General features: G+C 44.3%; 1 protein-coding gene across 2 annotated transcripts in view; it reads right to left on the bottom strand.

Annotated features, from left to right (window-relative positions):
* Positions 1-10,220, bottom strand: part of ABCG1 (ATP binding cassette subfamily G member 1) — a 61,054-nt gene extending 50,834 nt beyond the window's left edge. The window contains exons 1-2 of one of the 2 annotated variants that reach the window (XM_037377553.1): positions 10,065-10,220; positions 6,794-7,037 (exon numbers count right to left, since the gene is read on the bottom strand). In XM_037377553.1, coding sequence (XP_037233450.1) covers positions 6,794-7,037; positions 10,065-10,106 — 286 coding nt within the window. In that variant the 5' untranslated portion in view covers positions 10,107-10,220. Of the gene's footprint in view, positions 1-6,793; positions 7,038-9,433; positions 9,689-10,064 lie in introns of those variants that run through there. The other variant, XM_037377554.1, reaches the window with a different exon arrangement.
* Positions 10,221-27,020: the final 16,800 nt, after the last annotated feature.

Here is a 27,020-nt window from a genome sequence, read left to right as displayed (position 1 = left end):
TGTATCACTTAATAAGACGCTGTGAACTATTCCGGTAACAATGACTACTCAGTGTATTTTTACCATCTTGGGACAGCTTAAGTGTTAAAAAGAAAAACTGCATGGATCTTGTCAAGGTTGAAACATGCAATTACAAATCCTCTGCTAAAAATCATGCTTTGTTTTCAATAATTTTGCTAACATTTTAAGTCACTGAAAAAGAACCCACAAAATATTTTGCTTAAAGAGCTTTTTACTAGGACTGCAGTTCATTTCAATCAGCTTAACTTGTTTATGCTTTCTAACATATGGATCTTAATTTGCATACATCCTGCTCTCTGAGATGAAAACACGCTCTCAGACAAAGCAGGCAAAAATGGAAAAAACAATACAACCCATCTGTCAGAAAAAGGCGGAAAAAAAAAACAAAACACCACCCAAACCCTCCCTCGGAAAGTGGGTTTTGCTCTTTACTGTTCTGCATCTTTTCCTCCCATCTTAGCAACAGCGCCTGGAGCAGCCAACCAGGGCTGGGGCGGCAGGAGCATCACCGCCGGGTTACTGCAGTGCATTGCCCGCCAGTAACCGCGCCGGGCCAGGCCCAGCCGTGCATGCAGCACCTCTACCGCAGTGCACCTGCTGGGGATGAGGACAGGCTTGGTACGGCTCCTCCTGCAAGGATTAGCAAATAATTTAGGGCAAATCCTCTCCCCGCCCCTCCTCCCCTCTTTCATTTGGGTCTTCGGATATCTGGGGGGGGGGTGGGGTGGTGGTGGGTGAAATCTTTTAAATGAAGTCACAGGAAGGATGCAGCAAAAAAGCAGCCTAATGAAATAGAAAGAAACAGGGCTGTCCAAGTGCTAATTCGTAAGAGAGCACCAAAGCAAATCAGCCTGTTTAAATCTCTGCTGACAATGTGGCAGTGGGTTGTTTCCATCTTATGCAGGGATCAATATTAACATAATATATAGGCCTCCTCACTGAAATATAGGTATCTAGTTCTGCTGACACTATCTCGGACTGTGATGGCCACTCTTCATGCTTTGGGAATATCAAGCAACTTGCCAAAGACTCCTGTCTTTCCCCATCGGACGTGACAGAGCCATCCAGACTAAGCACGGTCTTTCATTCATCTCCTTCCGCTCATGCCATTTGATGTGCTGAATCTCAAAGCTATGAAGCAACAGCCTTGGTAGAAAAGACAGCACCTCTCTGGCTTATTGTTTCCACAGGGTCTGAGCCACTAGAACAAGCCCAAAATAACAGAAATACCACATTTTCTGCTGAGCATGAACTTCTGTACTACTACTAAACCACTTAAAAATACACAGCCACATTTTGACTGGCTGGAACCTGTTCCCTCAGAGGTTACTAAAGACCAAATCCTACCAGAACTTACACTCGAACACAGCATAAATGAGTCATTACAGTCCTAAAAATAACAACGGAGAAATTTCCAACTAAAATGTTGCCTAATTAACCATGAATACTGATGAGTATGAGGAAAAAAAAGTAATGCCTGAGTTGTGGAGTTTTGAAAGCCAATTTATTACTACAATCTTCCTGGGTGCACTCAAGTTACATAGGAACAGTATTTCCATTTCCATCCTACGTTACAGCAAAACCACCTAGAAACAACAGAACAAATGTCCTTTGGTGAGTATATAGAATGTATGTATCTTTTCAAAGTAAAGCTGAAAGAATCTGACGAAGACAGATGACTCCAAACTACTTTTCATGCCCTCTTTGTATTTGGGACTATCCGTAATTTTATCCCCAAACCATTCATTCTATTCAGGTTACTTTATGGTGCTTTTAACAAAAAAGGCAAAACCCTAGAGCACTGACATTTCTCCAAAATCCTCTTGCAAATAGTTTTCAGGCAGTCCTAGTATTAAAACTTAAACATCTATAATTTTTCTATAAACTGGTAAAAACAATATATGTTTCTGTGGTTTGCATTTCAAACGGCAGTTTAAACAAGCATTTCAGAAGCCAAAATAAGATCCACTCCAGATCTTTCTCAACCCTTACATATATAGCTTTGTGACAAGACAGTAAAACTTTGGCCACATTTTGCACTGAAGCTCTGCAGATCTTTCTCTACCACACTTTAGGAGCCTGCACTGGATCTAACGTAGGGCTCTCCACTTTCTCTTTCCCTCCAAGCCAGCTGGCTCTCTTATCCTAAAAGAAAGGAGAAGGTATCCTCGGACTAAGCGGACATATTATTTCTTTGTGTGCTGAAGTTTCCTTTTTCTGGCTTGGCCGGTTCATCTTAATCTTACAACACAGTAAGGACTCCAGGAGTCCTCCAGCTTTCTTAAGCATATCTTGTACCTTGCTGACCCACAGGAGGCTCCTGATACATGCTTGAAGATAGGCTGGATTCAAAGACTGAGACACATTATCAGTTCTGGAAAATCCTTAACCTCACAAGATCTGGATCAAGTCATTTATCCATCTCTTTCCTTCAGAACCGAAGAAACAGTTGATTCTACCAGTTGACTAATTCCCTAAAAGCTTTATGGGGAAAATGCCGAAGTCATCTGAGACCTTCTGAAACTTTTACCTCTGTAACCTTTTCCATATTCCCGCATTGGTAAGAACTCCTACTGAATGGAATGGATCAGATACAGCTGCTTTGATCAAGGACTCACCTACCAGATTCCTTCCCGGTTAATACCAACTTCAAGAAGAATTACAAAATGAATGAATCACGTCCAGAGTCATACCAATCTTTGCTATGAATTTGATAAAACCTCATTAAAATTATTAGAGCAGCATTTATCATATAAATCTGAGAATGAAAATGTCATTTCTTATTTTTAAAGAGAAAGAGATTTAATAGATAAACTAGACATTTTAAGGCCGAGACCCAATCACTGAAAAATTCTAATTTGAAGTCTACTGTGGCTTATTTAGCTTCTTTGTTGTTGACAAGCAATCCAAATTCATGTTTCTTTGTGCTTTCAATAAAAAGTAAATTATGTTATATACCATGAGTTTCACTGTCTGAACAATAAAGCTAAGTACAGAACACAATAGCAGCATTACTAATTACTCCTCCTTTTGTTAATTTAGAGCCTAACCTTAACATTGCTTTGCAATACCTTTATTACTGAAGGGAGTCAATTTTTTTGTTGTTCTCTTTAGTTGAATTCCTCTCCAACGTGCTGGCACAAATTGTCTTTGCAAGGAAACTATGCTTCTCCCTTTGTGATCCAACACTCATAAAAGCTTTTAACTAATTCATTACAGTCATGAAGAATGATGTAGAAATAGAAGAATTTTTTCCAAGCTCTGTTTCAGAATAGAAACACTATTAATTTAAAAGGCACATTTTCATAACAGCATCCCTTATCACTTATTGCCATGACCAGCACCCAAGAACAATGTGAACTGAGAGACATCTCCCTTTTTTGCAGCTTATGCATAGAAGTTACTGTTTTTTAAAGATCAGTTGCATTTCCTGCACCGGCCTTTGTACTTTCAGGATTGCATTTTCTACAACTCTTCCCATAAAAAAGTTAAGGTAAACATTTCACATCATGGCAATGAGATGTGAGGCAGGGAACCCACAAGGAGTGTAGAGCTATAACAAGCACCAGTGTTCGGAGGCAGAATATTGCCCTTGTGTTGAGCACAGACAGACTAAAACCCTTTGCAAAGTCCCATTTTCCCACTGGAGAAGAAACCAGTAAGATTCAAATACTCTAAATACCCAAAATAGTTTTACATGTAATATATGCATCTACAAGCCCATTGGTTTTAAACAGAGATATCCCAAATTACATACAAACAATTCTACCTGCAGAACTACAAAACAAGCCAAGGAATCTGGTAGTTTGGTCCTTACCTTCACTTGAGAATATTTAGGCAATTCGGTTTTCTATTTCTCTAACAGAAAACCTTTCCTATTATACCAATATATTGGGTCAGTCCCTGCAGTAGGCAACATGACTGGGAGGAAAGTTTGTTTCTAGAAGATTCTATAATCTGACTAGCAGTTCACTGACTCACAGAAGGAAAGGACCTCTGAAGGTCGCCTAGTCCAGCCTTCTACTCAAAGCAAGAAAATCACCAACACCAGATCAGGTCAGCTGTGGCTCTGCCCAGCCAAATTTTCTACACCCCCCTGGCAAACAGAAAGAACACCATCTCAGGGTGACCTGCCTCCAGTGCTGCACCAACCCCCTGGTGAACAGGTATTTCCTAACGTCCACCGTAAGCCACCCAAACTGCAGTATGTGGCCATTGGCTCTGGTTCTGTATCATCTGGCACTCCTGACACAAGTTGGCTCCACTGCCTTTTTAAACTGCCCTCTACGTAGTATTGTATGCCAGAATGAGATCGTTCCCCAGCTTCCCCTTCACTAGGCCAAACAAGTCCAGCTTCCTCAGTCTCACTTTGTAGGTCCCCTGACCAATTTTTTACCCTTCTGACAAAGCCTTTCCAGCTTCCCACTGCCTCTGTTGATCTGGACGGCCCCTAACTGGATACAGTATTCCAGTTGTGCCCTCACCAATGCTCTGAAGAGAAGGGTAACAACTTGCCTCCATCTGGCCATGGCCTCCACAGGTAGCACATTATGTGCTTCACCTTACTTGCAGTGAGAGTACACTTTGGCTCATAGTCAGCTTGGCATTAACTGTACACCTCCCAAATCTGTTTTAGATCCTTGGCTAGCAGAAGAGTGCCAAGACCTGCTGGCAGACAGCATGCCTCACAACCACTCAGAGGCAGAGGCTGTCCTCAGTGGTCTGAGGAAAGACATATGGTGCAAGACCAGGTGAGAAGAGCAGAGTATGAACTCCTGTTCACAGAAGCCAGAAAAGTGTAATCTCCTCTTCTACATCTAAGTGTAGTGACACAATCATAGCCATGTCCTACAGCTAAATACCTCAACAGGTCCTTTTCAGCAGCAGGACACTTTGCCAGGATGTGCCATTTTGTTCAAACCAAGTCACTCAGTCATGTCAGCAAATGTGGACTGAGGTTTTTGGTATAGAACCCCTTGATCATTTCTGGCCAATGAGAAAAATATCCAGCTAGACATATCAAGTTTTTAAACCTTACATGAGACACTTTGGCATAGTTCCATTTCTTGGGGGGAAGAAAACTTCAGTGTTTGAGTTTTTTCTGATAAGATAAAAAATAATTTTGCATGTATGAAAATTGCTGCCAAACCCATTTGTTCTCCTATGGATAGCATAGCTACATGCAATTTTAATAAATAATTAAAAGAAGGGAAGTATGTGTACATACAGTTTTGACTTTGAAAAACGCATTAAAGCCTCAAGTCTGCATATCATTCAACAAATGAATAATTGTATGCACAGGCTGTTCACACTCAGTAGCGCTTCCATGGCCACAGCTCCAGTGTTTTTCATACCACACATTTTTAGACTATTAAAACCTCGGTGGTGTGATAATGACACAATTTCCAGACAGCAGCAAGGTACTTTGTGAAACAATTTCAAGTGGAACCTTTAAGCCAGTGGATTTAAAAATTCAGAGCAAGTGCAGGTATCAAGCATGGCTCAGGTGAGCAGGGGCTTATCTCTTAGAAAGAACTAAAGCACACAACCATACCAATTTATGTTACTAAGAGAGAATTCCTTGAGGAAGAGCAATTATGTCATTTAGTACACAAGATTATCCTGAAGATTTCAGTATTTTCTCTTGGGCTTACTTCTCTTCACTAGCAGGAATTTACCGCACGACCTAGTCTTCCTTTCAGAGATAACTAGTCACACATACACACACAAAACAAAAACTCTCTAGGAAATGCATGGCTACACGAAGTAGATGAGGTACAACAGGAATGAATACAAAGCAGATGAAAAAAGACAGAGCCACCTTACAGTCACCTTTTGGAACTAGAACAGACCAAGATCATATAAAGAAGAATACTGAATATGCCCTCCTTACTCCCATCAATAAATCAGCACCAGAACTGTCTCAGAGCCAGCCAGATGTGAAACTGGACTGTGAGAGCAAAGTGGTAACACTTCACTTCCTTGAGATATCAAGTATAATATCATGTTCAATATCTGTATTGTTTCGGAGTGCCCTGTGTTGTAGACTGTGAACCCTTTGCTGTGTATTATTAGCAAAGTAGCTAGCAAAAGGACAGCCTGGATTCAGTCCTAGCAATAGCCAGTGATTTCATCAGTTAAAAGAAATGGTAAGCGTTAGAGAGACCCACTGTAGAACACCAAGAGACATGGGTGGGCTGACATTCACATAGCTCACAGTGTTTATTTCCAAACACAGCATTTTAAGAAAATATTTTTTATCTTGGTTTCAAATGCCTTCTGAAATTCTCAGATGCTTGCTACTCTGAAAGAGTAGTGGAAAAAGTATCCATTTCACAAAACAGACAATTACGAAAGTGAAAAAAGCATCCTTTTTCCCCCTACCCCCACCTTTAAACTACAGTATGTTCTACCCACCCTCAATAAATTGTAGACATGCAAGATCACAGGACAGATATTTGGCAGCACAGCAATGCTATATTTACTTGAGATTCTTTAGATTTGGGAGGCAAAAATAAGCAGTTGTATGAACTACTGCATCTACAATTTCGTGGAGTACAAGGGGCTGTACACCCCACTGCATCAGGCTGTGGGAAAGTTCCCCAGTGCCAGCTGGGGGGCAGCGGATATATCAAAAAGCCAAGCAAAAAGCAACTGTGAAAACATGCTCCCTTTACTCGCTTTGCTTCACCATCCACAACTGACTCATTCCACCTATCATGATCACCAACATGGGCAATAACATTTGTAAGCCAAAACATCTTTTCCTCACCTTTCTTCCTCCACCATGGCCCTTCTTGGATAGAGTATGACAGTTCTTTAAACTCAATATTCACAGCTGGTCTGCGGGGTAGGTAGGAGAAACGATGAGCTTCTGTCAGAGTATTGTCCACTTTTTTTAAATGTCCATTCATCAGCCGAATGTCTTGGTTATCTGTGCCATTTGAGACCACTTCATCCACCGAAACACACACTGACTTTGGCTCAGCCATGGTACAAGCAGAATTGCTGCCGTTCTGGAGGGAAAAAGTTGAAGAATGGACAAAGTTCACAGACTTTTGTTTAGGAACATGTTTCAAAACCTTCTGCATTAGAAGAATTATTATTTAAATAACATGAGAATCCAACACAGTAACACACCGAAAGGTGAAAAGGGAAAAAAACCAAAATCTTTCAGTTGATCTGCCAGTCTTGACCCAAGAGGTGAAAGAGCTTGTGCACTTGCAGCACAGAGGGCAGTTCCTTTAGCACCAGTTTCCCCTCAAACGGTATATACACAGCACATTAGTAACTTTAGAACAGAGTAGCTCTTGCACCAGAGTAATACATTTGTAAGTTTAGTCCCCACTGTACTTAGTTTCTCATGCACTCAAAGAATTTGGTTCTAGTTACTCCGATTCCAGGGCTTGTATTGGGACAGAGCTGAAGGGCGAGGGAGCTCGCTGGCCAGACAATTTGTGCAGACATTTCAAAAGACAGCCACTCAAGAAGTCTAGGGGTTCTTATTCCTTTACATCAGCATATACTTCTGTAAACATGAAACTGCACTAGTTATATTTCTGTGAATTTTAAAATTTACTGGTTTGTGCCTTATTTGCTCCTGCACTGATTGTTCTTGAGACTTTGCAACCTGGAACGGTACAACTTCTTTCTTAGAGGTCTGTACGGAAAGCACAGCACTTTCCATCTGAAATCCTTGCATGCTTTTCTTACTTGACAGTGATCACTAATGGAAATCTTATCAGCTACATAAACATATTAAACCCTGCTCCAGTACTTGTACCTTTGACACTGTAAGGTCAATGCTCTATGCTTACAGCCATACCTTACTACGCTTCTCTCATCCTACCGCTCAGTGCAATTCCACTTGGCATATTTTGGATTGAATCTCTTTCCCCTCCTCTCCTGACCATGACAATGGCCTGCCACATGCCTTTCTCTTCTTTTATTTATGCAGATAAAAGCTGAACTTTTTCCACTCCTTTTAGCTGCACAGGCACCTCAAACCAGTATCAACAGGATGTGTATAAGGTCAAAAGTAAAACAACCATGAATTTTCTTCAGCTAAACAGAATTTTGAACAGTTCAGAGGGTGTTCACTGTCATCTGTGTTTGCAGTATGTCATAAGCGTAACATCTGCACAGTTGTCTTATTAGAAAATTTACTATTTTTAATGCAGTTCTGTATTGGAAAAGACTTCTATAGCTGCCTTATGTGCTAGGCTTTCCACCACCCAAAAATCTACATGCCCCCACAGGTATCTCTTGGAAACTGTATGTGCTGCACTACTTTTCAATACATCAGCGTTGAACACCCCCAAACAGACAGATGTGCTCATGCCACTGTCTCCCCCTACTTGTCCTCCAATGCAACAAGTAAGTCAAATAGCACCATTTTCGTCCTCTCTGTCATGGTTACTGGTCTTGCACTGTAAAAGCAGCACCGCTCAGATCAGTCACTTGTCAAGAATGCTGATGAAAAACATAAAAAAAAAGTCCTACATAACCAGTGATGAAAAATATTTTAAAAAGCAATCCTACATACCCACTATATAGCAAGTGTCTCCACATTCTTCAAGCACAAGCCCCACATTCTGGATGTAAAAATCAGCTCTGCTTACCACATTTTCTCAAGAGAGAGATTTTAATCGTGCTCTCAACTTACTCAGAGGTCAGGTATCCAGTAACACTTAGTCCCAATTTCTTAAATAGTTGACTGTAATGGTATGTAATTTGAACATAACAAGAGTAATGTGAAACATCTTAGAACTGAACAACTGAAGTAGGGGAACCTACCTCTTCCTTAAAAAATAACATAAGATGTGTTGACACTACTATTTCCCGGATGTTTTCAAACCTTACTTTGGCACTCATAAGCTGTTTGCTTCAGAGGAACCACCGAGCACCTTCACATGTCAGAGAGAATATCCAAAGACTAACTCTCAATGAGCAGGTCACCTTGAGTATTCAGGTGACAGTTGGAGCTTTTCCAGTTTAGATCAATTCAAAAAGAAACATCCTTGGGACAAGGTCCTTGTCTCTGCCTACTTAATCATCTGGCAGTAAGAAGCCAGACACTTTTGTTCCTGGGACACCGAACAAACCATTTCAATCACCCAGTGGACGGAAATGCCTGTTTTCAGCAGAGGGTGACGAGTCCTGCCAGCCCTCGGCCACCGGCCTGCCCCCTCCGGGGACCACCGGCTAGGGGCGAGGGTGTCCCCCGAGCGCCTGGGTGGTGGCAATGGCTCCCACTGGCAGGGCCGTCTTCGCTTGCCAAGAGGTGGGCAATTCCCGTGGTGGCAGCCCCAGGCTTGCCCGCGCCCTGGGCAGCCGCCCCTCAGGCACGCCCGGCCTCCCCCCGTCTACCTGCCCACACCGACAAACCGTTCGCGTCTCCTCCGGCGCGCACCTACGGCCGCGGGTGTCAAACCGGAGCCCGCTGCAGCCCCCTGCCCGCCAGCCGCGAGGAGCCCGAGCTCTCACAGGCTGCGCTCACGTCTTGCTTGGTTTCATACAGTTCTATTTCCCACACAGTCCCATTTCGCCCGTAAGGCGCTGGACCGCTGGGGTGGGCCTGTCCCACAGGCTCTGCCCGCTCCTTCCCCGGCCGCCGCCCCCCCCGCTGCCGCCCCTGTGTCCCGCGCCCCGGCTGTTATGCAAAGGTGACGGTCCCTCCGCAAATCTGTTTTGAAAACGACGGGGCGCAGCGGCGCAGGGAGCATGCTCGGCGCGGCCGCTAATCCCCCTGTCTCAGCTACAGCCCGGAGGTAACTAGCGGTCAAGCCCCGCCATGCGCCGCCGTCCCCTCACACGCCCCGCCGCGGGCTGCCCCGCACCCCGCACCTGGCGCCCCGCGGCGGGACGCAGTCCCCGGCCCACCGAACGGCCCCGGCTTTCCCTCAGGCAGAGCGGGAAGGCGCTCCCCGGGAGCCCTCGCTCCGTCCCCCCCAGCGCCGCTCCCCGCCCGCCGCGCAGCCACCCCCGCCCGCCCGTAGCCGCGGCCCCGCGGGGGGAGGCGAGGACGGCAGCGTGCGCCTTACCAAAGCTCTGCCCAGGGAGAAAGCCGCCATCAGACATGCCATGTGCGCCGCTGCCCGCCCGGCTGCTGGCGGCTCCCGCTCCGCCGGCGCCGCGCGGAGCCCTCGAGTGTCGCCTCCCCGCCCAGCGTGGCTGCGGGCGGCGGGCGGGAAGGGAGGGAGCGGCCTCCCGCCGCGCTGGGGCCGCCTCCGCCCCGGCCCGCCGCCTCAGGCACGGCCCCCGCCCGCCCCCGCGGCCCTCGCCGGGGGGCTGGGGAGCGCCGGCGGGCCGGGGCGCCCCCCCACCGGGAGCGCGGGCAGGGCCGGTCCCGCGCGTGGCCGTGGCGTTCCCTGCCCTGAAACGCGCGGCAGACACTTCCCCAGGGGGCTGGGGGCCGAAGACCGCTCGCCGAGATATCCCTTCGGCCGGGCTGTCCGACATCGCCGCCACACTCGCCGGTGGCACAGCTCAGGGCCCCGCTGGCTGGCGAGCTGCCCGAGGGGTGCGCGGCGGCGTGCCCTGCGGAAACGGGAGCTGAAGCACCGTCTGATTGCCATCGCACCTGCCTGAGACAGCTTTCCCGGCCCTGGGACTCGCACGCCATTGATTTATAAGCTGAGCAAGCCCTTGTTGTTCAGAAATTGGGAGAAAGGAAGGTTGTCACAGTTTTCGTTTCATTCGGTTTTTTCCTGGAATCAAAGACCTGCATTTCAGCATCATCCTGCAGAGATGGGGCCTCAACCACACGCTTGCCCGTGAAGTGCAGTGGGCGGCCTTCACGTGCCATTAGGCTTGTGTTGGCACTGCTGACTTGACTCTAGATCCATGGTTAGGTTTTGAGTTAGATTCATGAGCCATGCTACCCGGTGGCAGAAAGCTCGGCCCAACCAGTTCACAAAAAGCCAGATACTGGAAGACCCACCAACCATCTGAAGTGCCTCCAAAGTTAACATACCTGCTGGGCCTGGCTTTGGCATGTGCTGAGGCTCCCTCTCCATTCTTCCGGAAGCAGCAGAAAGGGGGGATAAATTATAGCAAGGGTCTGAGAGCTGGCTCCAAAGTATCTACCAGAGACTATATACAAGAGTTCATAATCTGTGAGGAATCTTCTAACCAGGGAGCTTGCCATAAAGCTTGGCGTTCGCCTAGTGTTGTACAGACACTGAGGTAATTTTCACAAAGCCCCTGGAAGGCAGGCAAGTGTTAAATCTTTACTGAGCTGTGGAGGGGTGTTTACAGCAGGCAGCACAGCACTGCAGGAAGGGAACTGCTGCACAGAGCATCTGCACTGGGTTGGACAGGGGCTCATCTCCCACAGTACCCTGGCAGTGGCTGGGAGCTGTATGCTCACAGAAGAGCTTAAGCACAGGGCTGGCTTGTATCAGATGTCTCCCTGATAACTCTTTCAGCCTGCAGCTGTTTTTGGCTCAAAGACTTCCTGAGGTAGTTGTCACCTCTCAATGTGCTACTAACCCTCAGTAGATACTTCCCTGAGAGAAGACTCTGCCTTGGAAGCATGAACTTTCACCATGCACTACATCCTATTGCCAATGAATAGAGTGTGGAGACTCACTGTCCTTGACCTTGGATTCAGTCTGTGGATGTTGCAGAAAATTATTTACTTAAAATTCACGTACTGAGGAAGAAATGCCTACCTGCTGTGGAATACCAGACCAAACATGGATGGGCCTGTCCAGAAGTCCTCACTGAATGCTTGAACTGTGTTTGAGAAGAAATCTGAAATACAATTACCTCCTAATATTAGAAATAAACAGTAAATATGAAGCATTCTTCCAGTGAGGGTACAGGGGTTTAATCGACTTGATTTGGATTATGTGTCGGTAGCATCTAAAATTTATTCAAGTTTGTCTCCTTTATTTTCCCTTAGAAACATTGAGAAGGCTGCATTATCTCCCTACAGGACCCCAAAATGGCTGTGAAATGCTGCCTTATATTTTTAAGGCATTTACAGAGTAAAACAGACTGCTTAAAGACATCGTGTATTTTGACTGTGAGGTGGAACAAGATACAGAGAGAGAGCAAGACATACCCTGATCTTAGTGGAATGTGTGATACAGACCCAGCATGATGCTTACTATCCTCTGTTTTAACTTCGTAAAGGCTCAGGAAGAAGCAAGGAAAACAACACAAAGGCTGTAACAAAACTTAAATGAACAGTACTGAAATCTGCTACACAAACAAAAGTTTTAGCTCCTCCGTAAGCAGCTTACGGTACTAAGGGCTGAACTGCACCTTTCATGAACCAGTCCTTTGCAGGAAGGCATGTGCTGCCTGTCAGCTGTAGGGCTGCCCACCTACCCACCTGGGCTCACCCATGCCACCAGCGAGGCTGGGTTATCGCCCCTCATTCACAGGCCAGCAGCATGCAAGGAGGAGCATTGCACTGAGTTCATGACCCCGATCAATAAAGTGATGGCTTCTCTATCAATATTATAGCTGAAGTAGTGTGGACTCAACCACGTATTTGCCATAATGCTTTTAACAGTTTCTGTGAAAACTACCCTTCTCTATGAAGTGGCACAGAGGCACAGGTTTGAGGCATGATATGAAGACAAATGATGGCTCAACCCTGCACCATCACCTTCCATGAAAATTTTTCCTGAGCAAGAGTACGTGGTCAGATCCTGAGGACTTTTTTTTTCATGGTGGCTCTAGTATCAGTATCTAGGGGAGCTTCTTGTAAAACGCTGAGACATAAAACAGGTTTCTCAGAAACCAAGTTCTATTTGGTATCTATTTTGATACCACACAGGAAAAAAATGATTACATAAGACGAAGCATGCTAAAAATAGCAGTCTCCTGCATTCCTACATTCCCTCATTAACTCTTCCATTAACTTTACAGGTGATCCCCTGGTCCCTATAGACAAAAAGATCAAGAACACAACTCTGCAGAAAAAAAAAAAAAAAAGAAAAAAGAAAAAACGGAGGAAGAAAAAGAAAAAAAGAAAAAGAATAGAGGTATAAAACTGTGTTTAAAAAAATCCAGGACAAAAAAAAGTGAAGCTAAAAATGAAGGTGAGGACAAGCAGGCAGGGACAAAACTCTGACTCCGAAAATAGAAGAGGAAATAGCAGTAGCTTGCAGGCTTTACAGCAGGGTAAGCGATACAGACAGTGGAGTTGTGCAGCCCACTGGAAAGAAAAAGGAGACTGCAAGCAGAAATGCACGGGGAAAGGCAGGGCAAAGTGGAAACACACCAACAGCAAGAGAGAGCAGATTTACAGTACAGGTATGGGAGGTATTTTATTGCAGAACTGATAGCTTGATGTCTCTGTACAAGAACTAGTTCATGTATAGAAGTGCCATAGCCTGGGGAAATGCAGAGGCTTAACTTAAGCATGGACTTAACTGCTGAGATACAACATGCAGGAAAAGTTCAGCTGAGTAGCGTGGAAGAAGCAGGTGAGAAAAAAAGTCTTAACTTAAAAAGGCAAGATATTTTAGATAGAGCTTTCATTTAAAAAGTACCTCAGCTTTAACTATTTGCAACTTGCTGTTAATTTAATCTAGTCTGGGCAGAGTTTAAGGAATTCTATGCAAAAGATTTAATGAGCTTTTGAGAAAAATGGCTTTTTTTAAAAAAAAGAAAGAAAGTTCATCAAATAAAAACTTGGGGGTTAATTTCAGAATTATGTTTCTAAATCTACCTAAAAAGTCAAAGGAGCTGAGAGCACAAAGAATCTGAAATGCTCATGAAATTATTGACCTAAATAAAAATACTAAACCAACAGTTTATCCCAGACAGAGTGTCACTTTGCCATTTGAAAATATGCACTATTTTGGGTTGGTTTTGGAGTATGTTTTCTCTCTTCTTATGCCCTACCCCAAGTATTTCCATAGATTTAGTGAAATAAGAGTGGAAAGCGTATCAGTAGGTTTGAACAGCCTAAAGATGAAGTTGAGAAAAAACTTATGGTCTGATCCTGAGAAAGGCTGAGAGCCTGGGCTTGACAGCTAATAGCTGTGAGTCTGCATTGTGCTTTGAAGAAAAAAGGACAGGGAAAAGGAATAGTGGGGGGAGAAAATCAGTATCTTAGTTGGAAGAGAATTATTTTAACTAAAGAGATTATATTCTCTGTTTAAGTTCCCATGTATTAAGATTTGAAAGACATCAACATACATATTACTTTCAGGTGTTACATCAAACAAATAACATATCAAACTTTACTACTAGGTAGTTATTAGCAACTTTGCACACAGTCTCCAACTAAAAAGACTATTTCAGTACTTTTCGGCAGTGGGCTGGAAATTTGAAGAAGCATCTTATGAAAATACAACAAATCCTTGGCATAGAACCCATTTTTCTTCTCCCTTCCTGTTGTTCCCCTTCCCTACGTATTGGAACAACAGTCATAACCCCTCTCAATATTGTCATGTCTTTTTGTACGTGACATTAATACTTCCCTATCTATACTGGAAATATTCACATAATGCTGTTTGAGAAGAACGTGATCAGTCAGTTTCAACAGATCTGCCTTCAGATCTATTTAATATTGAAGAACATAATCAGTCATTCCTTTCATGTTAGATATATTCTGTAAAATGGGTGGGATTCATCTCTAATTTTAGCTGCCTATAAAATTGGTATTTAAGCTAGTCATGCAGACTGTCTTTCAGTCAGTAAAGAGAAATGGGCATCCCCTAAAGAAAATTTAGTTTTCTTAAATATTTTACCTTGATCTGGGATGGATTCTGGCTCTGTCTTGGCTTCCCTATCAACTGGAGAGGGCTCCAGACACCTAACTTGGAAAAGCCATGGCCAGACAGACAGACACCACCTAAGCTGTGGTCTTATGCCACTTCTGTTCGCAACTAACACTTCCATGAATAACACAAGGGGTTTCACGTGTTTATTTTATATGAAATTTAATCAGTATTTTTATGCCTAAGAGCAACAGAGAGAGAGAACGTGCACCCAGGATGAGGAGAGACAAGGAGAAGGCAGCAGAGGGACTGGCATGAAGAGTATGTTGGTATGTGATGGTAAAAGACGATGTTGCAGCCAGCTAGTTTGGAGAGTGCTGCGACAGTTGGTGCCCTGTGTGAGGCCCTTCAGATTATGAGACTGAGTGTAACGAGTGGCGACAGCGGTGATGACTGTGCTGGGGGATGTTTGAAGTTTTGAGCGGTGACAGCAGCGCCCAACAAAGCAGACAGGCAGGGATAGCCTGTGATCCAGATCACGTTGAGATAGGCGGGGAGAGCCTGGGGATCTGGATCAGACACCAGTAAAGGTGAGCTGCTGGGATCAAAGAGAAGGAAGCCTGACTGCCGTGGAGTTAAGAGACTGAGGGTAACGGGTGGTAGTGGCAGAGTACATGGCCAGACGTGACAGCAGCCCGCAGCGGTGGCAGGTCCAGAGCGGGTCTGGCCAGACAGCGGTGATGGCTGTGCCGGGGGAAGGCGCAAGAGCAACACGGTGCCACGGGCAGCTCCTGCCGTTGCTGCTGCTGCTCGGCCTGGTGGTATTCTTGCAGGCGTTTATGTGCTCGTTGAAGGTGTCTCCAGTCGAAGAAATGACGACCACAAGGATGTTGAGAAGCTTCTTGGAACATGGAGTAATGTATTAGTGCCATATTCTAGATCTGCTGCTGTTGAAAACTCATTCAGGTTACTGTCCGGTGTGTCCCAAGAGGTGAAAGGATGAGGTACTATAAGTTCATCAGAACCCCACTCTGAAGAAAACAAAATCCTAGATGTCAAGAAAGCAGATGAGAAGAAAGGTGATCAGCCCCTAGAAGCTGAAAAGCCCAAGATAAAATGGAAGAAGGGGTATGTGTATGAGTTCAGGGACAAATTGTCTGGACTGTATGAAAAGTTTATTTGTGAAAAAGTTGTGAAGATTGTTAAATACCTAAGGCATGAAATCTTAAGAATTAAAAAAGAGTTCAGGGACAAGTTGTCCAGACTGTATGAAAAGTTTATTTGTAAAAAGGTTGTGATGATTGTTAAAAACATAAGGTATGAAATGTTAAGGAAAATAAAGGGGGGGGGGAGGAGGGGCAGGAATTTTAGAGGAATGAAGCTGGGTTAATTAGCATTGATAATATACAACTGTGGGCTTGCTTCAGGGGCAGCGGATTGGCTGATGTAGATAAGGTGCAGCTGTGGCTGGTTCTGTTAAGAGGTTGGGCAGCCAATTAAGAGAGAGCAGCCAAGGAAAAGAGAGGGAGAGAGAGAGAGAGAGAGAGAGAGAGAGCGAGCGAGCGCGAGCGAGCGAGCGAGAATGAATGCATGCATGCATGCATGCGCACTTGTGTTGAGGAGAGACAAGGAGAAGGCAGCAGAGGGACTGGCATGAAAAGTGAATATGTTGGTATGTGATGGTAAAAGACCTTGTTGCAGCTGCCTAGTTTGGAGAGTGCTGTGACATCTAAGTACTCAAATGTCCATCTTCTGAAATCCACAGACAGGAAATTCAAGAGCAAAACACCAACTTATTGCTGATCGGTTTTAGCTGCAATTTATTTCTATAGCTACTCACTGATGTACTCATGGTAATCAGTAGGGCATACAGCACTCAGATGCAAGGGGGTTATTCAAGCATTTTGGCTCAAGCAAACTGAAAAGAAGTAATAATAGGTGCAATGGATTAGCTTAGCTCTGCGAGAGATGGTGGTCCATTAGTCTGTATCTAAGTAGCCCTCAGTTGCCATAGTAAGCTGATCCCAAGATGTGCTAGGAGAGAGCAAGAAAACACATTATCAGTCTTTCTGCTCGAACAAATAAGAGTTGTTTTGTCAGTGATTGAGCATAATTTATATAAACTCACTACTTTCAGTTGATGTCAACATAGCACGCTCACAGCAAATTTACTTTCCCTCAGATACCCTGAGAGGTGATAGCGCAGTTTTTTCTGTAACGCATTTATCATGCTAGGCTCTAGAGAAAAGGTCCTCGGCACAGAAGCTATTTCAGACACGTTTCTGCATTCCTACAGTGTAGCCCCCCTCAAATCATACTGCCCTCGTTATACCCAGATGTGTGGACTCATGGCTAAGACTAATGGCTGGAAATCACAGCTAAGAGCAGCTGGATTTTAGAAATCATGTCTCCCTAGACCTAAACCTCAGGGTCAGAGTACAAGGGAGCAAGTGGTAGCACTTGTGCAGTGATAGCCAAGGGGAAAAAGGTTCAGTAAACCCGTTGTGAGCAAAGCAGGTTAAGAAAATATTCTTGCAGTCTGATGAAAAGACTGCAGTCTGAATTCACAAGGCAACTTGAAAATTAGACATGGCACAATCTTCTGAAATCCTTTGCCAGCTTAGTCTCCCCGTAGAATGCCAAGGGAGAGTCAGACACCTGGGAAAGGGATACACAGGCATCAGCAGGAAAAGTTAAGCAGAAGGAAATACCAAGGAAAGACTCGTGCCTGGAGGACTTGGACTTAGCCTCTGAAAGCTGTTTCCAAAGGGGATTCTCAGCCGTGACACCAACTCGTGCTTTTTTCACAGAAAGCTGCAAACGGCACCTATCCCATTACACCCAACAGCCCTGGCACTGAGCACTCATCCTGGTGCTGAAAAGTGAGTTTCAAATTCAGCCTCTGCTTGGTTTCAATAAAGGTTTTGAGCATGCCTGTTGGGACAGGACAAGGTCTGAGTCACTGAAACAAAGTATTCTGCCGGGAAAGCACTGGGTATTTCTCCCTTCACAGTTTTTCTGCTTTGAAAATGCAACTGAACACCAGCTGGAGAAGGCATGTGAATGCCACCCTCCCCTTCATTTCTGTGTGAAGTGGAACAACTTCATGGAGTCTGGAGTTTCACCCCAGCATATACAGCTCTTCTAAAAAAGACAGGAGACTCCAGATACACCCCCCTGGTCCAAGTTAGGTGGAACAGTTACTGTGCCTGCCAGAAAAGCACTCTAACCATCCACATCAGAAGGAAAAACAGTCCGTTGCCAAACCCTGTCCACCTGAGGTGGTTTTTTACATGAGGGGCAGCAGAAGCACAGAAGATTTGGGATTTTAGACTCTTTCTGAGAGATGTGAGACTCAGCAGAGAAACCTTGATTATTCTGCATAGCCATGCTGTCTGGCACATCTCAAAGATAATTTTGTAAGGAACACAAACCTCCCTTGGTGCTCCCTGCAGATGTATACATTTATTCCTGTAGCACTGAAATCTCTGGGAGATAATGACCGTTATTCCCAGGCAACAAAAACAGCCTGTTGGAGTCTCAGTCTCATAGAGAAGTTGCACGTTCTGCTTCAGCTCAGGGGAAGAAAGCCCCAAAACCCCTCAAAACTGTACAGTTACTAACAAGGCATTGGGAAAGTTGTCCAGCTAGCTCATTCTAGTAGCCCACATGAGACTGACAGGGCAACAAAGCACCAACACACTTGTACCAGCCAGCTGCCAAGGCTGTATGCAGGAAGGAGCATAGCAGGAGCTGGTAAGCTTATACATACTTGTTTGTTTGTTACATGTGCTTGGTAATGCTTTTGTCCAGAACTACATCTAGAAACAAGAAATGACAAGAAAACACTGCAAAAGCTGCCTGGTCACTGGCAAGCCTCCCAAGGAAGCAGACCTGTCATTACCTGTGAGGAAGACAAACTGTAGGCCCTGAACTACACTCGAATTTGTCAGTTATCGGAGTGACAGTCTGTCACTTTGCAGAGAGGAGCTCCTTAGAGTCCCTGGCACAGCTGATTGAGGCTGGAAAATGGTGCACTTGGAACGCTGCACGTAATTTGGCACGATCACAAACCTCACAGCCATAGCATTCAGTAGTGCCTGACTTCCTTGGTCAGTCCACAGGCCTGACATTAAAGCCTTTCACAATGAGCCTTTCCTAATTCATACATATTTGGTCATTGATAGACTGATACACATCAGACTAAGAGTCCATATCTGCTAGTCTGGTCCCTTGTATCTCGCCGGTCCTTCAGTCATGCTCAGTTACCCTGTGTAGGAGTCAGTAATGCTCAGCTGTGTTCTGGACAGGCATTCTAGCTTTATTTGAAGGTATCAAATCAAAGAAGGGCAACGTTACCCTTGATAGTTTGTTCCACCAGTTTGTCATTTGCTATAAAATAATTTGTGGAGTATTTATGTGTCCACTCCAGTTTTCAACTATTTGTTTACATGTGTAATTAACCAGGTTAAAAAGCCCTTTAAAGTTTTGTACTTCGCCCCACCGCACCCCAGTCCCAAGAAGGTAGATACTTAGGCATAGTAATCAAGTTGTATCTAATCTTCTTTTTGATAATCTAAATGCACTGAACCCTTTAGGGCTCTCTATAAGGCAGTTTCTCCTGCCATCTAATAATTTGTGCTTCTTTCTTTTCAGCCTCTCTTTAGGGCAGTTGGTGCTAAAATTTGATGGAGCATTCCAGCATTGATCCCACTAATGCCATGTTCAGAGTTAACATTACCTTACTTCTGCCCTGCTTATGCACTGTTAATCTAAGTGTCCCATTAATAATGTTTTTTGGCCACGGTATAACTGTGGAAGCTCATGCCGATTTGCTTATGCTTCGACTGCCAAATCCTTTTCTGAGTCCATTCCTGCTGAGATGCAGCATCCTATTCTGTGGGCACGACCTTCATTTCTTATTCCTAAAAGTGTATCTGTGCTGTCAACTACTTAAATACATTTCACTGAGTCAAGCTTGTCAAGAAGTCAAGATCATTACATGCAACAATTCTAGCCTCTTTGTTTACCATTCTGCATAACTCACACACCTTAATCAGAAGTGGAGTTATATTTACTTCCAAATCACAGATGCAAATATTTAATCACTTCAGGCCTAACACTATCTCCAGTGCAATCTTAATCAAAACATGCCCATTAGAAGCTTCCCCAGTGGTAACTGCCTTGAGGTATGTTAGTTTACCAGTTGCTAAACTATTTGTCTTATTTTACGATACTGTACAGTATTGGAAAGATAGTCTTAGGATAGTAAATCAAACCTCGCAAGAATGTAGCTGTATCACACATGAGCGTGCATGTATTTTCATAAATCAGGCTCATACCTGCTCATAGAAAAGGGCGGGCATGTCTAGGGCAGACTCGGAAGAGGACAGTCTTCTCATTGCATGTTATTACACATCTTGTTTGATATTATAGTTCATTATTAAAGCCATTCAGGTATTTTGCCTTGAGCTGGTGTCACAGACCCCAACCTAATCCAGTCATTGCTCTGGACTTTTCTGGATTTTGGTGCAACATTTTTAGAAATAATGATGTTTTCCTAGGAGTCCAAATTTTATTCGACATGACCAAGGTTTGTAGAGCTATTTTTAGGAATCGCAACTGTAAACTATCCAGGCCAATGGTGTACAAGTTTAGTGCCCGCAAGTGCTATGAGCATCATCTTCCATTCTAGGGGCCTGAAAAGTATTTCTTTGTCTTCACTGATTTACTCACGCTATGCATCACCTTTCCAAATTTTATTAAATTACTCTGCTATTTTCTGAAGTGCTATGAGTCACGTCAGGTTCACAGTGAGTCTGTCCCATATACAGAGCACTACTGGGACTCTTCTCTTGTTGTTTTACTTGTAAACAGACAGACTGGCATCAGTGGTTCCTCAGCAACCACTGTCTTCTAGTTCAGTGAGACAGAAAGTACCTAGCTACTCTGTGTTGGGCACAATGCTTATAAATGTTTCCAAACTGATAGTTTTTACAATTCCGGCATTGGTTCACTACTGATGGCTGCAGAATACAGCACATCTTCCATGTTAAAATCTTTCTGCTTTTATTTCCACCAAGGTACACTCTGTGTAGTATATGGACAGTAAGCATCCCTCCATTTCCATTTCCTTTTTTCTACTTTGAACTGGTCAGGTGTACTTTCAATATCATCTGTGCATGCACTGTGGACATCTGGAGTTTTCAGATGTAGAGCACCCTTGGTCAGAAGCTCCTTGCAGCTGTGCATGCATATACTCATAGTATAACATATGCTCAGTGGCAGCAGGCTGTGTCATTGGGGCAAGACCACACATCTGGGCATCCTGAACTAACTGAAAAATTCCTCAAATTCAGCTCAGATAATTCTCCTGGGTAGAAGAGGACAGGCCTGACAGACATGACAACGTAACCCCACAGTGGATGGAAATGTCTCAGCATCACTTTGTTCAAGATACACTTCCAGTTTTGTAGCAGCCTGTTAGCTTTTTATTGGGAAAGGAAGGTGAAGAAGAGGAAAGGGTTAGGGAAAGACAGAGCCTTCAACCAAGTAATGGATTGAAGTTTTCACTGCCCATTTCCCCACCAGCCTAGCTGGTGCAGTGGATTGAAGGCCAGCACCTGAAGCCTCCCCAGCCGGAGTCTGAGCAAGCTGAGAGGAAAACAAGCAGGATCCTGCAGAGCTGTTTGGCAGTTTTCCAGTGTAATGCTTTTGGTCTGAAAAAATGACAACTAGTTGTGTACTCTGAGTCTGTGTCAGAGGTAATTCCAAAACTGAATAGTCATTTCACTCCCTTTTAAGCCCCTCAACTCCCCCAGCTCTTTTAAAAGCTGACTAGTCAACTAAAAAAATAAATAAATCACTAAATGTTCTTGTAACCTTAATGAAAGAAAGACAAATTAATGCCATCATGAAATAATTACAAACTGAGTTGTACAATGTAGAGAATGAAAAGAGAGGCTGTTCCTAGCTACCCATGGAGAGACCATTTAATAAAAGAGAATAAGACAGAGACAACCGCAATACAAGCTGTAGGACAAAGCAGGAAACTTCATTTCCTCATATTTAAGGTATCAATCACTTCTGACATTGCACAAGCAGAATAAAATCAGATTACCCCTTACAGTGACCCGAGAGCTTTCTTTGCTAGTTTTTCTTTCAGCAGTGACAACCTAGACTAAATTTCCCTGTAAATGAACTGTAAAGACACCCTGCATACATTTGCACCACCATGTTGCAAAAGGCATTAAGAATGATCCAGGCAACACCAGTGAAGCAGGAACCAGTTACTAGCATGAAACTGAATAACACAAGGTAAAGGGAGTTTTCGAGCATGGCATAAACTACAAATTCACTCTCTCTTCTAAGTTTTTCACCACTTTTTGCTAGAATTGATGAAATTGTTCACAGAGCATTGTGACCACGCTCATTATTAACAACAGGCCAACCACATGGCTTCATGTCCATACAAAATATAAAAGGAGGGGTTTATCTGGTTTCCATCACACTATCAGATGAGGCATCTACTGCTGCCAGCTTGCTTGTCTGAGGCAGACCGGTCACTAGCAGCGAGAATCAGAGCAGGTGTCTCTTGTAAGGCTTGCACAGTAATCGCATGTCCCTGCTTTCTCACTGCTCTGAGGATCCCATGCAGTAGGCACAACAAACTCGCAAGGCAGCGTTTTGTCAAGTGTTCTGTCATGGAGTGAAGCAGTCAAAACTCTCCTTACCTAGTTTCCTAGCTCTACCAGTATGTACTGACAAGTTAGCATTAAAGGAATTTTCAGCTTGTCCTTGCTTTTACTCCTTTTCTTCTGTCTTCCTCACTCCTCTTACATAATCTGCACACAAATTTACCTTTGTTAGGTCCTGGGTTGCCCAGTCTTTGCTGGTAGGCATGGTTGGCTGTAGCTTTTGATGCTGGCTGCATAGGATGGGAGGCAGCAGCACTGTGATGGAGGCAAGGGTGTGGGCAACAGTGCACTGGTGCCACTGCATACCTTCTGTAACGTGTGTGTTGTGGTCAAGATGCATTCTGACAGGCAAGGTGAGAGGGATATGGGAAGGAAAGACATGAGGAATGTATATCCTGTCCCACATGTCTTCTTCCAAGGCCACAGCCTGTTAGTGAGACCTCCATCCCAGTTACACTTGAAGAAAGGAGGAAAGGCACCATTCACAAAAGGCACTGTGGTAAGTAGACTCTATGGGCCATTATTTGCAAAATCCTGCAAAAGAGAGAAAAAATCCTGTGCCAGCTATGTGCTGAACTGCTCATGCTTGCAAAAATTGCTGCTTTTTCTCCATGACCCAATATAATGCCCTGTCCAGGCCTATAATACCACAGATCTGCTGACCCACCTCACCAGGTGTTGGCATGATGGAGAAAGCTGGTACCTTCTTCCAGGGCATGGAAGTTGGGGAGGGGGAGTTTCTTCTGAGCACCTACAGCTGTCTTATAATGTAGGTGTCTATGAGTTAATGTTGCTCTAGGTTCCCTTCAGAGTCATTAGAGAGAAACAGAGATTTCTGGGTGATTTCATCTCATCTGAAGTAGTAGACACCTAAAACAAGGCAGATGAATCATGTCCTGAAGGTTCTCTTTTCTTTTTTTTTTTTTTCTGCTAACAATAAAGGCAAGCCCAAGGCAAGACGCATGGCCTCACCCCTGTCACAACATCACACAGCAAATATAGCTGCATCTCTGGGAAGGGACAAAGCTGGGGTTCCTGCAGGGAGGGCTCCCTCTTCCTGGACAGCCCTGATAGGTGACAGCCCCCTGTCCCACCCCTGGCCGAGGGTGAGCTGTTCTTCCAGAGCCCACTTCTGGAAAGACAGAAAGGAGAGCCAAGAGATTTTACCACATGTCCCTGTGGCCCTGTAGGGCCATTCACTAGCGTGCAGCCGTAGCATTATAGCATATTACTTGCCCTATAGGCTGAGCGACACAGCAGTGACAAACCTGAGGCAAACAGATAGCCTCCTGTTACTGTATATTACCAACCATGCATTCTTTTTTCCTTCTTCCAAGGCAATGGTTTAGGCACTGTTCAGCAGAAGCAAAAGAAAAGGACTTTTTCCTTAAACACTAATTAGCACTTAAAAACTAATGGCACAATATTCAGACTTTTGTATGTGACACTGAAGAGCAAGCACGCTCACTGATAGCTGGCACTCTGCAGCTGTCCATTTCCTTAGACAAGGGGAATGATTAGACATGCAAAATGACCTTAGTGATAGTTAAGGAAAATGACAGTTGGAATATCACAGTTTTTAATTAGCTGAGAGCTAATATTTAATTACATTTTTGATTCATAGGGTGTTTTTTACACAGATAATTTGGCTATGCTCGTAAAATTATATCTTTTTTAAATTAATTTGCTTAAGTTGCTGATTCAGTGACTCCAATGTAAAAATCTCCACAAGGAACAGCTGAGAAGATGAAGAATCCACACACTGCATAAGCCTTCTGAATGTGAGAAGAGAAATCGGATTAAGATTTTGAATGTACTTGATGTACAATTAACCTTCTGATCAGAAGGATAGAAAGTTTATTGTGAAAATGCAATGAATAAAATTTAGCAGCTGCTATCAATACCGGACCACAGTGACAATAAGTTAGTCATTTGCGTTGTCACAACACCATGGCAAAGTCCAACAAACACATCAGTCCCTTGCCTCAGACTGCAAGTGACTGCTCCTTGCTCTCTGACTGCTGCACTGGCTCCATGCATTCATTGCCCATGTTCTCGCTTCACCTTGCACCCACCCAGAACATACAAAAGTAAGCAGAAGAGGAGTGTGTAGAAGAAACAAAACCTTTTTCTTCAAGTGTTTTCCCAGAGTTCAGGGCCATGCTTTAAGGTGGTGTTCAGGTGCTCAAAGAGGTAGGATCACACTGAGATTCCCACAAACACCTTTATCCCTTCCTTTTTTGACTGCAATTCCCTCAAGAACTTGACAATGGCTTTTTGTGCCCGTGACAGCATGGCCATGGACTCTGCTTCCTGGGCATAGCCAAGATGACCTGCAGGCAGCAGAAACCTCTGCATCTCTTTGCTCTGTGTCAGCTCAGTGATGAAATTTATTTCCCAACTCATATGCCATCTCATGTGCTGGAAAAGAAGACACCTGGATAGATAGTGCACCTAAGCATTGCAAAGGCCATTGAAAGGGAAGTGCGTTTCAAGCTGCCCTGTCCCGCAGAGGGAGCCAAAAATTCAGGAATTATTGAAGATTTTAGTGCAAACACGCCTTGGAGCAGCTGATACAGGTACAGGCAGCACCATCTGGTGGCTGCTACCGCACAGTGCGGCATTTTCTTGGTTTGATACCTGCATGAACGTATAGTTTTCCATTCATGTCTAATCAAGGTATTAACAAGACGTTTGGAAGCTCAAATGTAGTGTTATGCTCATCCAATCTCCTAATTTAAACAACCACAAACCTTTCTTAATTAAGTTGGAAGTGTAGGAGGGGGAATAATTGCCACTAAAGTAGCTTTGCAGTCCTCCCACACACACCCCCTTTTCTAATTAACCCCATGGATTTCTTTGTTTGACTGCGCACAGCTGCTGTGGGATGACATGCTGACTCACTGCAACATCTCGACCAAACTGGAAGAGCACAGAACTGCAGAAAAGTAAGATGAAGTTGTCTTCAGTGTCTTGAGTGGTCATGTAGGCAATGCCTTGAACTCCTGGCAGGACCCAGTCTTCCTAAAATCATCCTGAGTTGCTTATAATCCTGACTAACCTGCATTAATGTTGCTGCCTGCACAGTATCACGGTGAGCTTATAACAAGGCATTTACAACACCGCTATCAGAAGCTTATATTTCTTTGAATTAAAACATCTGTTATTGCTGCAATTTCACATATATTTGACCATGCAAAGATCAGGTGTCCCCCAGACAGAAAGTGATGAGAGATGTGACCTACAGCACAAAAGAGCTTCAGTTGTTCAGGGCAAACTTTTAAATGGGAATATGAGGCAGCCAAATGGGTATGAGCTGGCCAAATCCCAGTTTCTCACTGCAAGCTTTCTAACCACAAGTTCAGCACAGCCCTAAATTTCTCAAATGTTTGGAAACTGAGTCCTTAAAAGAACCAGGTAACACTGGAAACAATTGGCAGATGAACATGTTTATACAGCAAAAATGTTTAAACTCAACCCCTTTTCAGGAGCAGCACTTTCTGGTTCTGCTCATAAAGTGGAAACTGCTTTTCCAGCAAGTAGGTAAACCAGCTTGATCCCGTTAATGGTAGCTGAACAGGTATGTTATTGATTTGGGTCCCCAAAATGCAACGTCCTGGGACAACTTAGCTTTCATAAAGAGGAGTAAAAATGCTGCAGGTCTGCTTGGATTACCAGCAGTAATATTTCTATTGCTAGGTTTTTTCTACGCTATTACACTTTAAAGCAGATGTCAGCAGGTTTTTTATTACAAAGTCAATCATAAGGACTAGCCACAGCTCCTAGTCAAGCCAGGCAATACCATGTGCAGGTAAGGTAGGCCTGATGGTCTGGCTGTCTGACGTGTCTGCAGCTTGTGCATGCTTCCTGGCAGCAGCTGCCAAGGTCCGACACAGACCCCGACACAGACCCAAATCACGCAGTTCATTTTTCCAGGCCATGATGCATGCACTCCTTACTCTACAGGTCAATATATACTTAGGATATCCTGAAGTCCTACAGCATCTTGCTGTTTAGGAAGAGGTAAGCGAGCAGGTAAGCTTGGGTAAGGCACATCACTATGCTATTGGCTTAGATCATGTGCAGCTTTGGTCCCTCTTGTTGCTATTTTGTCTAACTTGAGTGTCTTTAGATCCTTTAGCATCTCACTTCACTGTCTTTCAGCACACTGTAGAGCCAGCTCTCTGCAGAGGGAACTTTTGGCCCAGTGGCTTTGCCGTGTTCATCAGCCAGTTCCTTCTGTTCCTGGCTCACAGGCTGGAGGAGAGCTGGAGACAGATGACATTCCTGGTATTTTCCAGGCCTCTTTTGATCAGACTGAGAGCATATCCTATTGCTTTGCTCCTCCTTTTAAAGAAGGTGTAGTTCCCACTCTCCATCACAAATCTACAATGAGAAGGGGACTAAGGGAAATTCCTAGCAGAGCCCACATAATCCCAGTTGGATAGAAGATTGTGACTGCATAACCAGCTCTTCCACAACATGGCTAGATCCAGTCCTGAACTGCCTGTGCCCATGGAAATGCAGTGCAATAGCTGGTTTCATAAAACCATCATTTTCATCACAACATCTAATAACTTACTTATAAGCTGGAGCAAAGCTTTTGGTTAGTGGC

This window comes from Falco rusticolus, chromosome 2 (assembly GCF_015220075.1).
Source record: "Falco rusticolus isolate bFalRus1 chromosome 2, bFalRus1.pri, whole genome shotgun sequence".
NCBI lineage: Eukaryota > Metazoa > Chordata > Aves > Falconiformes > Falconidae > Falco > Falco rusticolus.
The sequence above is the reverse complement of the archived record's forward strand: the minus strand, read 5'-3'. Positions and strand labels throughout refer to the sequence as shown.